At 40.0% G+C, this 12,859-nt stretch overlaps 1 protein-coding gene across 2 annotated transcripts; it reads left to right on the top strand.

Moving 5' to 3' along the window:
• The first annotated feature begins 1,261 nt into the window (after positions 1-1,261).
• On the top strand, positions 1,262-10,853 carry rnf2 (ring finger protein 2). Of its 2 annotated transcripts, none has more exons than XM_067604830.1 (9): positions 1,262-1,369; positions 4,279-4,375; positions 4,778-4,938; positions 5,506-5,588; positions 6,388-6,520; positions 6,606-6,705; positions 7,061-7,233; positions 7,402-7,591; positions 7,916-10,853. In XM_067604830.1, exons 2-9 carry the CDS (start codon positions 4,289-4,291, stop codon positions 8,015-8,017), a joined length of 1,029 nt encoding a protein of 342 aa, XP_067460931.1. In that variant the 5' UTR covers positions 1,262-1,369; positions 4,279-4,288; the 3' UTR covers positions 8,018-10,853. The 2 variants fall into 2 exon arrangements, with proteins under 2 accessions (XP_067460931.1, XP_067460932.1); XM_067604831.1 differs by lacking the exon at positions 1,262-1,369 and adding an exon at positions 1,471-1,489.
• Positions 10,854-12,859: the final 2,006 nt, after the last annotated feature.

Below are 12,859 nucleotides of genomic sequence, written 5' to 3'. Positions count from 1 at the left end.
TTAATCGATTACATTCTCAAAAAAAAATGCTCTTACATGAATCCCTTTGCTCTTCACAGTTCAGGCTGCTCATCAGGATCTGTGTGATGTGTTTGACACCGTCTTCTCCCTCACCAATACCAAACACTGAGACCAGAAGGAGAGAACACATTACACCCGTCCTTACATTGGTTGCTTGTCAGTAGGCTATAGATTTATTTTTTTTTTTACTTGTTTTTAAAGCATTTGCATCAATCTACTTGTCTGACATGCGTGCAAAGTATGAAACATAGGTCTATGACCCTTCAAGTCCTGTGGCATGAGTTTTTTAGTTGTTTATTACATTCTTATCATTTTCATTTATTGTTTGCATTAGCCTCAAATTGTTTTACTGTTTACATTTGTTCTGTCTTATTGTCAGCTTGTCTGTCATCTATGAAGCACTTTGAATTGCACTGACCTGTATGAAAGGTACTGTGCAAGTAATGTTTAATTGATTGATTGATTTGCATGGTTTACCTCTTACCTTTTTCAGATCTTGTTGTATCATTGGATCACATTTGTGCGACCATGGACCTTGTGTTTTTCTATTTTCTCAAATATCTAATTTGAGATGGAAGGTTGTTAGAGAGTGAATGTGAATGTGCACACATGGCCAGGTGCCAGAGTACATGAGTGAACTCTTAACTCCTTACTGTCCAAACAAGCCTCTTAGATCTGCTGGGTTAGGTCTGCTAGCTGTTCCAGAGTCCAGGTTAAGGTCAGTGGGTGATCGAGCTTTTACTGTACTGGCACCTCAGCTTTGGAACAGTCGTTAGTATTTGGTCTGCTGACACTGTTACTGCTTTTAAATCCTGTCTTAAGACACGTTTTGACAGACTTGCTGTTTTGCCTGACAACTAGTCTTATTATTATTATTATTATCTTTACATAATACAGCTCTGTTGTGCAACCACCTGATTTTAAGTTTATTTTAATAGTTTTATTTGTTTTACCTTTTGGATGATTTATTTGTACATTTCTTTTATACGGTCTTTTAATTGTGTGCTTGTATTTTGCTGTTTTTTTTTTTTTTTTTTTAATGTTTTTCTTTTTATATTTGATTGATTTTTATCCCGTCTATGAAAAGCACTTTGTGCTCCTAGCTTGAAAAGTGTTGTACAAATAAAATTATTATTATTAAGATATGCTCGTTCTACCTTATCATGCACCTCCATTAATTTTTTTTCCATTTTGATTCGGGGCCCCCGGGATCCCGACACATGGACCCATGCCCGGACTCTTCTGGTATGGTGCCTACATTTCCCAGACTACATCGCTGCTGGTGCATTCGCCATATTGCCTTCGCCTAAACGCGCTGGCTGGATAGGCAGTATCCACAACTGAAAATGTAAGTACAGAAAACAATCATATTTTAAGCAAGCTAGGAATATTTCGCTTCTATGTCTGTATGTGTGTAGCATCGGCGGTTCACGTACGAGTTTGCAGCTGTTAAAACGTTGAAAATAAGGTAAAAAAGCACACAGCTGACCTCAGGAGATTGGTGCGTCGGCTCGGGCTCTGTTGTTGTTTTTCCCTCTTGTCACAGCGACAAATTACAGTCACTACTCCCTCGCTATATTTTAGATATTAGCGTTTTGTGCGGGTAGCTTTAATATTTAAATTGTCATGAAGGAACTGTTTCACACGCCTGTGAATTCGTCGTCTTCTATCGGCTACATACATGCTATATCTTGAGCTTATTTCGCCTCTAATGTGAACGTTACGAAGAATAGCTAAGTTAGCCGATTGGGGTAGCTAGTTAGCATCAGCCACCACAGAGATTTTACGTGAAATATGTCTATTAACTGTAATTGATTTGCTAGCACCAGTAAGATTTACTTAAACAAATGTCAATGTATACTCCTTGTCTTGTGCTAGCTTGCAAAACTATATGAAAACCATCGACTATATAGTGTACCTAATTTGAGTCAGTTGTTACAATATTTTGGGTTTTGTTTATTGGCATGAATTGATAATTGTGGTACAGAGAATGTACACGTTGTGGTCAAGACGCTCCAAGGTTCACATCTCTGTTGTTTTTGTTTCTCCTGACATTTTTCAGCTTATCCGCAAAGATATACCAGCTTGGCATCGACAAGTCAGTGTGTTATATATGGACCACCCCCCCTTTCACCTCTTGTCTGTCACATGTATGGCAGCATGGTCACACAGCTGCAGATGTGAAAATCTGATATTCGGCTTTTTATCTTATCTATTAGTCTTTTTTCCAGCGGGCTGTTAGGTAGCATTGCAGCACAAATAGCTCATTATTCCCGATGCCCAGTATGGGTTACCCCTGGTTGACTGGAAGATACTGTATTTTGCTCATATTTTCAAATCACTTACAGAGAGGCAAGAGAGGAATTTTCTCCTTGGTAGTAAAAAAATATCATCGCCAGATAGACAATGCCGTACAATTGTTAAGAACCTTTTAAAACTGAAACGTCTAAAATCAAAATTCATGACCTTAAATGTCATGTAAAAAAAACATAGAATTATGATATGAAAATTCAATTATTTGATGTCTTTCCAATTTTGCCGTTTCTTGTTATTTCTTTACTTTTAGAAATCAGGTCATATACTCTAAACCTACAGGGTGCAGGCTAAATATCAAAAATAGATATATAATGTAACGCAGTGCAATTGTCATGTATTTAACAAGAATTCTTGAATAACTAGCCACATAAGAAATAGCCTAATAATAAATGTTTTTGGCAGCAAGAACATTTCCTCTGGTGGTGATTTATTTTTCCAAATTAACAAATTTGTGTTTATGAAAGCATGACAATAATAAATTAATAAAATGATAAAAGGCTATGTAAGGCTCAAATTTAGGTCATTAGAATGTGTTAGAAAAGTAGCTCTACTCTTAAAAACATGAAAACATGGAAGAGAAGTAGTGAACGTGTCACAGATGCTAATGAACAGCCATGATGAAGAACAGCAGTTGAGTCTTCACTGTCTGCATGTGGTGTAGCAGCTGGGTGTGAACATAAACCTACTTCTATTTTATGAAATAGAAATGACTATTACATAGATTCACTGATCCCTAAATGTTCTTGAGATGCAGCAGTGGAAATCAAATCAGAACAGATGTCTGTCTGTCAAGTTGTATTTTTTACATTCTCTCACGTTTCATTTCTAAACATTTCTATTTATTGCATTCTTTTATTAAATTGGTCTCACGAAGCAGGAACGAAAACTATCAGAAACCATGTTGTGGTAAATAAACGTGTGTATATGTGTGTGTGAACACCAGAGTGTGGCTGTGTAATTTCTGAGTATCTGTCGTATGATAAAAGTGTAGATCTGTGGATAACAAAAACAAACATACACAGACATTTGGCAGGAAAACTGTTTTGTTGTAACTAAAACCTTCTGACCTATCAGCAGCTGTCTTTATTATGTTTTTATTGAAGACATGCTCGCTACATCGTTATGCAAACTGCTGTACAGTTGACATCTAATTTCCTAAAGCTTTTTGTTTTTAAAATGCACATGACAAAGCAAATAAAATCAATATGATCACAAGTGACTGATGACTGAGGTAAAAAAAATGATTTATTAGCACAAGACAATTATCCACAAAGGAGTTTGCATGAAACCACTGGCCTTAAAGGATACATTCATGTGACTATTGTCTTCAAACAATAGACAGGTGTCCACATGATGACTGAAACAAGTTCTGTTTGCTGTAATTATTCCTCCTGTCTATACTGCACATATCTTTTGTTACTATCCATCCTCTGTAGCTCAACAGAGACATGATGTCCAGAGAGAAACAAAGAGGGAACTCTGACCTAAAAAGAGTGAAACTTTAGATATCTACTTTATTTGACTCATTTGGACGACTGAATCCTTGTGTAAGCTTCTGATAAACACATAATACATCTTGGCTCTTACATTGAAAGCACATTAGGGAGGAATGATTCCAGCAACTGACACCTGGCATCATATGGGCATTTAGCTATTTAAAAGATAGCTTCACTATTTTTTTGAACCTATCTTTTAAACTGAATGTCCAAGTTTAATAGTTTGAATAACAATTGAATAAAATAATTCATTTATGAAAGGTTTTTCTGAGCTCAGGAGGTAGAGCAGGTTGTTGCATCCTTCCTGTCCACATGTCACAGTGTACTTCAACAAGACACTGAATCCCAATGTCTCTCAATGTCCAAGCGCCCCCCCCCCCCCAACAATAATTCACCATTACACCTTAGATTTTTAAGAAAATCTCATTTTGTTTTTGTATTTCAGTTTTGCAGCGATGACCCAGACAGTTCAGACCAACGGGGTTCAGCCCCTCAGTAAGACCTGGGAGCTGAGCCTGTACGAGCTACAGAGAACTCCACAGGTAATGATTCATACCGGATCACTTCATTCACATCAGTGTCTCATCTCATCATTTCACTTTTATTAATGCTGTCATCAAGTTTGTTAAGTTGCAAAGTGAGATGTAGCAGTCACTTTCTCCAGGGATAATGTAACAGCTACTGTACGGTATATGGGACATATTTGATATATATATACACATTTGGAGGATCTGGAGCTGCCCCATGCTCCTGAAAATAGAACATGTAGATGTGCAAGATCCAAAATGATGACTCAGTTATTACAGTTATGAGATTTTGGGGAGCTGAAAACATGAATCAGACCCTTGAGCTGTTTCCACATCAGCTATGCACTCCTCAGAAACCATAGACGTATCTCTGCGTTTGTACTAATCTACATCGCACTCTGTTTCGTACTGGCACAGGAGGCTATAACAGATGGACTGGAGATTGCGGTGTCGCCCAGGTCCTTGCACAGTGAACTCATGTGTCCTATCTGTCTGGACATGTTGAAGAACACAATGACAACCAAAGAATGTCTGCATCGCTTCTGCGCTGATTGTATCATCACAGCTTTGAGATCTGGGTGAGTATTTAAGACATGTAGGAACCAGGAGAGCTTCTAATGGGGGGGGTTGGGGGGTGAGAACACAAATGTCAGAGCTGCAAGTTAATGACCAGTGGTGACCTATGAGGGAAGGGAACACTGCGGAGCTTCAGGTCCTGCTGTCAGAAATCAGCAGACACATTTATCCATGTTAGAGGAGCTGAAACAATTAGAAAATATTCTGTCCCTCACAATGCCTCCGCTGCTGTCATCAACCATTAAATCATAGAAAATGACATGTTATTACACTGTATGTCATCAGCAACGATGTTAGCTTAGAGAAGCACTTGTGGATTAGTCAGTCATTATCTTATTCCTGTAAACAGTGATGTTTGTTTTAGTATTGTTTTCACCATAACTCCCTGAAACGGTGCTGAAGAAAGCCCAAGAGAAGGTTTGTGTAGATCAAGTGTGCAACGTCGGTCAAAAAGAGGCTCCACTTAACTGTACTGTTGAAATGAAAATATATGTGTTGCTTCAGTAATAGTAGTCTGTATTGTCAGTTTAGTTTGTGATACTGATGAACATGTTGATCTGTCTTTTCAGTAACAAAGAGTGTCCTACCTGTCGTAAGAAGCTGGTGTCCAAGAGGTCGCTGCGTCCAGACCCTAATTTCGATGCTCTGATTAGTAAGTGTTTGTCTTACGGTTTGTTTCCACCGGGCACCGGTCTGAGTCACGTTCTGGCTGCGACACAGCCGCTCTAGTCGATGCTTGTGATCCCACCAGACGCACTGCAAACGCCTTTCAGAAGCGTCCCAGAAGCGGCTCTCCACTCAGCTCCGCTAAAATTACGTGCCGAGTGTATTTTTGACGGAAGCCGCGTGAAACTGCGCAGAGTGGATTGAACCGGGCAGGAAGTCAGACACAGGAACGGTAGAGAGCATCCAGTCGACACTCAGTGCAGACTCCCAATCGTATATCACATCACTACATCAACATTACGTCAAAACCACTGGCAGCAGGCCAGAAGTCAAGAGGACTTCGGTCAGAGGATGTTTGCCACCGTGGACAATGAGAGGGTTCATCTTGGAAGTGGAAAATCACAAGATTTTATGACATAGTGGAAGCACAAAAATCAAGGAAACATGACCAAATCAACAGCAAGTCAACACCAGACAGACAAAGTAATCGTTTGTTTGTTTGTTGTTCTCTCTCTCTACATATATATATGTATATATATATATCCATGGTTGTTACACAGATTATCGCGTGATCTCGCAAATCCAGCAGCCTCACAAAGTACTGAAACACTCCCGGTGTGGTATGACGCTGTGCGGAGGACGCAACAAAACTGTGTCGTAGCCAGAATGCGACGCAGCCGTGCCTGGTGTCAGTAAGGTTCAAGGAGTCAGCTTAAAAAGATGGGAGGAATCAGATATTGTTACAATTCTATAATTTAGTATTGGTTTCATTTATTTCCCGTCAGGTAAGATTTATCCCAGCCGTGACGAGTATGAAGCCCACCAGGAGAGAGTGTTGGCCCGCATTAGCAAACACAACAACCAGCAAGCCCTGTCCCACAGCATAGAGGAGGGGCTGAAGATACAGGCTATGACCAGGTAAACACACACACACACATATAACATAATGCAGACACACATATAGAACTCCGTCTGTTCTAATAACTGTGTTTGTTTGTGTCAGACTGCAGCGTGGTAAAAGACACACAGTGGAGAACGGCAGCGGAGCTGAAGACAACGGAGACTCCTCCCACTGTAGCAACGCTTCTGTCCACAGCAATCAGGTCAGTGATGATGTCACACAACACATGATGTCATCTGATGGCATGTGTGCAGCTTCTTTGACATCAAATCACTCTTGTACATATTTTTATCCTCAAAATACATAAAAACAAGTAAAGCAAGTGTCAATCTTTATAAATCCGGTCGTTCTGTCATTCTGCTCTGACCATTGAAATATTTAGTGCGATCTGTTGCAATCAGTTGCAATCTGGATTCTAGTTAAGTGGTGTAATGATTACATTCAAAAGGAACACACACTTAACAACTGTAAGCTGAGACTCTGAGAACCCGCCTTGCCTCCAGGTGTGGGTTGTCTGTTTATAACTACTAACCATGTAGTTGACCATATTCCTCCAGGAGGCAGGTCCCAGCATCAAACGCACCAAGACGAGTGATGACAGCGGTCTGGATATGGACAACGCTGCTGAGAACGGGGGCGGGGACTCTGTGATCGATGGCGGCGCCAGCGAAATAGAACTGGTGTTTCGGCCACATCCCACCCTGATGGAGAAGGATGACGGTCACAACAGGTGTGTGGGGGTGACCAGTCTTAAAATGAAAGCACATCTTCACTGTCTTGTAGAGGAGGGAGATGAAATTAGCCACGAGCATCTAGCCACATCTATTTATGTACTGTGTATTTATCAAGAGTGGTTATTTACACACTTGTATCTGTTTGTGTGTGTGTGTCACTGCAGTGTGGAGTTCGTCCCTCGCTACATTAAGACGTCCGGTAACGCTACAGTGGATCACCTGTCTAAATACCTGGCTGTCCGACTGGCTCTGGAGGAGCTGAGAAGAAACGCCGAGGCTAGTCCTGTTAACGTGGAGGCAGCTTCAGAGAAACAGTACACCATCTACATACCTACTGCTGGAAACCAGTTCACTGTGAGTACACACACTTACATACAAACACACTACCTTTAGACACATTTACACCATCTATGAAAAACCTGATTTAGGGATTGTTGATAAAGATCTCCCACATCCTTTAGCAGAGACAGAAACCTTTCACTCAGTTAATTATACCTTCAGTCATTTCAACAGAATTTGCCGCAGCTGTTTGCCTGTTTCCAGAGAGAATGGAGCAACTGTTAAGAGGATTTTTTTTGTTCAGCTGAGAAGCAGTAGATGTTTTCTAACTTGTACACATGCTACTACGTTGGATTAATGTAGTGAAGTCCAGTTTCAACCGTTCATCTCTGTTCACAGGTTCTGAACGGTTCTTTCTCCCTGGAGCTGGTCAGCGAAAAGTACTGGAAGGTCAACAAACCCATGGAGCTCTACTTTGCCCCTACTAAAGAACACAAGTAGACACACATAAACACACACACACACACACAAACACAAACATACACACACACACTAGTAGGAAGTACACAGTTGGACTTGGCTACACTTGTTACACACAGACGAGGAGGAGGAGGAGGGGTGAAGTGTGTCTGAAGGAGATGAGGAGGGTTGGTAAAACCCCCAAAAGGACTCTTGTAAAAAGAAAACTTTGTTTTATATTCTCTGTTATCTTTCTCTGTGTCTCTTTCTATCTTTCTCTCTGTAGAAGGTAGCAGATCAGTACAGCAGCCAGCAGGTACAACTAAGAGTTAACGGACTGCCAGCAGTGGTTGTAGATTCTCTCCAGCTCTGAAAACCAGGGTTCATTCATGTCAGTCTGAATTGCACGATGCTGTTCTCCAAGTTTAAAAAAACAAAACAAAAAAAAAAAGTATTATATTGTATTTTCCTTCAGCAAAGGCCCCTTTACACTGTGAGATCTCCTCTGTCCCAAACCAAAGCTGACAACTGTGAGAGAAACATGATGGAAGTATTCAATCCTCGTCTCAACTATCTCAATTCACGAGGTTCCCCCCCCCCCCCCCAACATTGCAACAAGCTGCTCTGATTAATTGCTGTGAAGTGAATGTACAATGTGATCGATCAATCAGTCCCCCCCCCCCCGACTGAGCTGAACCTAACAGACACACCTCATATCATCAGTGTAGTTACTACATGACTGTCTAAACAGTCGCCCTCCCTCGTTAAATGTTGTTTTTTGCTGTGTGATGTAGTGCTACTGTTAGTTTTCCCCTTAATAATATTATATTTCATAAAATGTAATTATTTCTTCTGATGATCCATGTGAAGTGCCATTTTGTAACATTAAAAAAACAACAACAAACAAAACAGTCCCGGCCTTATGATGATGTCATTTACTGTATTTTTTTGAAAAGGAGCAGCATAGTTGGCTCGCCTGTGCTCGCATACACACTTTTTTTTTTTTTTTACTTCATGCATCCATTCATCAGACATTAATCACACATTCTGACAGGCCTCAAAAGTGACATCACACAGTCAGAAGACAGACTGGGACCAGTAATTAGTGACTTGCTGGTATCACACAGTGTATAAGGGCTTTGAATACTGCTTGATAAAACGACAGCGTTCACACTGAGAAACTTTGACCAGCAGTGGGCAGTTCTTTCTTTATCAAGCTACACAGATTGGAACTTTTTTTTTTTTTGTAACGTGTCAAGTGTTTTTTGAGCTTTTTTTTTTTTTTTCAATGTCTCTGTAGTCTTTCAAATAAAACTTGTAGAGAACTGTGAAGGTTTGAATGGCTGCAGTGCGTGTGTGTGTGTGTGAGAACAAGAAGGGAGAGAGAGAGCATCGAATGAATGGTGACTCTTGAGCGTGACGCTACCAGTGTGAACGCATAACAATCCAGCTGCATCATCAGCAGGGTTTGTTGCTGTGGCCTCAGACTCGCTGTGGAAACCCTGAGTAGTGACAGAGAATCTAACAGCTGTTGTCTTGATCTGTTACCTCGTAGGAACAAACTGTCCTCTTAATATCTGTGGCTGCTCTCTATGGCTTGTCCTTTTATAAATGTCTTTTTTAACATGGGGAGGAAGGAGTGTGTGTGATTGGAGGGGTGGGTGGGTAGGGGGGGAGGGGGGGGGTGGGAGGGTATTTCTGCAGCAGCACAGACAGTCAGACCATTACAGTATTCACCATCTCCTTTATTATTTCTACAAACCTACTGTTCACTAGAAGGCCATTGTCAGTCTATGGAGTATTTTATTCTCCACCTGATTGGATACATCGTCGCGCCTACATGTGACGATGTAGCTCTTATTTTTTTTTACCATGTCAGAGAAATGTAAAGTTAATTGTAGGGAGCTTCAAACTTGTTCTAACAAACAGGACACACGTTAATATAGTCAGAATGTACCGCTGTGGCTGCTGCTAACAGCCACCAGGGGGCAGATACACTAATTATATGACTGGATTAATTGATGAATGTGTTGGTGCATCACCATCTAAGCTCACGTCAGGTGTAAAGACATTCAGTAAAGCCTGTCTGGACTTTTGTTTTCACTGCTGTTACATAACTGGATAAGTCAGAAGCAGCATTTTTTTTTTTCCTTTCTTTGCCAGACACACATCACATGTTTGATATTTTTGCAGTGCGTTTCTGATGTGACGCTTTAAAAAAAAAAAAAGTTATAAAACCTACAGCGGTGATGAAAAGAGCAGAGTTTCACATTGTCAGAGCACAATATTGTCACATTCCTGGATAAATACTTCACTACATTAAAAAGACAGAATGCAGCCCATTTTTACCACTTGACTGTGTTCAGTTTAAGACCACTCAGCTGGTATTTGTGAAAATGTATCACTGTTTCCTAAACCTTAGACACTGACTAAATCATTTGACCTCAATGTCCATGCTTTTTTTTTCTGAGCATGCAAAGTTCCCTCAACTGTTGCTAGTAAAAAAAACCTAGTAAGTGGACCTTGAGTTGAGTTCTGGTTCATACCTGCCTGTTAACGTGCCAAACATTTAGCCTCTTGATCAATGAATTGCCAGTGAAGTCAGTTTTAGGTCACATTATGGGTCCAAATGTAGAAAACCATTTCAAAATAAAGGACTTGTTTAAGATCTGCAATAAAACATCAGTCCGGTTGACTCCGTTTGTTTTCCCCAGATCCCTCACCTGAAAAATCAATGAAAACAAGCTTCACTCCCGTCTCATCTGGTACCTGTCTGCCTGATTAGCTGTCTGTCTGTGTGTGTGTGTGGAAACTGTATACTGCATCTTTCTGTTTGGACAATAAACCTGAATCTGTGTGTTCAACACAGAACAAAGAGCACTGCTGCTGCTGCTTGTCTTCTTATTCATTTATTAAATCACTGAAACGAGTTAACAGCTTACAGGATCTTGAGATTTTTTGTTGTTGACTCCATCACCACCTAACATCCGATTGCTAAGATCTGTACTTCAGCTGTGTTTAATCAGTGTGTGTCTCACTTCTTCCTCTCCATATAAAAAGTGAAATTGTATAACAGTTGGTAAAGAGATTTTTCCAAGTGGATAAAAACTGTTTTTTTTCCACAGCTCCCACTAGTTTAGGAGGTTGTTAAATACTGACTTTAGAAAGGTGTGTTCCTGATAATTCTTCCAGGAAATGTTATAAATGTGTATCTTTAGAAAAAAAAATGGTTTCCTATTATCAGTTTAACATCAACACTGGATCATGAAAAAAACAGCCTTAGTTCATAGGGAATCTGCAGTATTAATAATGTATAAAAATCTTTGGCGGTAATGTTAGTTATGAATGTTTTTGTACGTGCTTGCAGGCTGTCAGGACGTGGATTGTGCTGCAGGAAGGAGTTTCAGTCAACACCATCACACCTGTAACAAACACTGTCACTACTGCAGCTACAGTAACCAGGAAGCTGGTTCACTACCTTTGAATGAATCATTTTTTCATTGGTTAGTCTATCTATCCATGTTCTGCTGCTTATCCAAATCCAGGTCACATTCATTCAATTAATTACATCATAAGCAATTTTGTAACATACTGCTTGGAAATACTGCAAAATGTATTATAACACTTAATACTTTTAAGCCATATTGTCTCTATTGGTTAACCATCATACTTCCATACTTCAGTCATTATTAAATTGCATTTATGGGGTATTAAAAGGGTCTTAAAAAGTCTTTAAAGAGTTCAGATTCTTCTTTCCAGCATTGCACAGTCAAAAACCACAGCCATGAACACCATAGCGACAGAGAGTGTGTGTGTGTATTAACACTTCATGTGTGATAGTGAAAAACACCCGAGACAGAAATCATTTAAGTATGTGTGAGAAAAAAAAACTTCTGTGAAAATCTTTTTACGGTGATGTCTGTTGTTCTTGGTTTAAATTCAGTTCTAACACTGAATCTGAATAGAATAATTAGAATTGGCTCAGATTATGAGTTTTATATGGATGAAAACTTTCCTCTCCTGATCCAATACCAGCGCTCTCATGTCCTGAATATGAAACATGTTTACTGGATTCCTTTTTATGTCAGGTCATTATTATTAGGAAGCTTTATTTATTCAGGAAATCTCATTAAGATCAAGATCTCTTTTGCAACTCAGACTTTAGAACAGGGTTACATGTACACAGAATCACATTCACATCACAATCATCATACACACTCAGACACACTACTGAAAACAATCAAACATAATGAGGAACAGCAGCAAGTAAAACTTTAAAGTCGCTCATTGGAACAAGTGCTGTGTTACAGTTCAGAGTTTGTATGAGGAGCTTTTAAAGCCGAGCTGCTCTGTGATCTGGTGTCATGGTTATCAGCTCTGAGCTCAACTAAAGATGTGAAATAATAGGTCTTATAAAGGAAGACACAGGTGACCTTCAGATAACTCACAGTGGTGAGAGTGACAGCTGTCTGCTGTAATGAATCAGATAGCGTCCAGAGGTTTAAAGGTGTTGGCGGCAGCATGAGTGTACAGGATGTTAGACTGTAGATTGCTTCCTGCTTTGAAAAGAGAAACCAGCTCTGTTCCGCTACAAGAATCCAATGTGAACTTTTAGTTTTTGAGCGAGATGTTCAACATGAGTTCTGTAGGACAATCAGCTGTCTAACCAAAGTATTTATAACGCTGCACTGTGTCAGTTAGTTCTCCATTTGGAGCATGGATAGGTGGTTTGGGCTCTTGTGAGTTTGAGTGAATAGTCCTGGAGAAGAAACCAGGAGATCACTGCTGCACTCAACACTGAGCTGCTATATGACTGTACCTGATAGCAGAAACAGTGATTGATTGAAACTGTATTTAGTGTGGATCGTTCACATCCATCTGATA

Source organism: Thunnus thynnus, chromosome 12 (genome assembly GCF_963924715.1).
Source record: "Thunnus thynnus chromosome 12, fThuThy2.1, whole genome shotgun sequence".
In the NCBI taxonomy this organism is placed as follows: Eukaryota; Metazoa; Chordata; class Actinopteri; order Scombriformes; family Scombridae; genus Thunnus; species Thunnus thynnus.
This window is presented reverse-complemented; position numbering and strand designations above follow the sequence as displayed.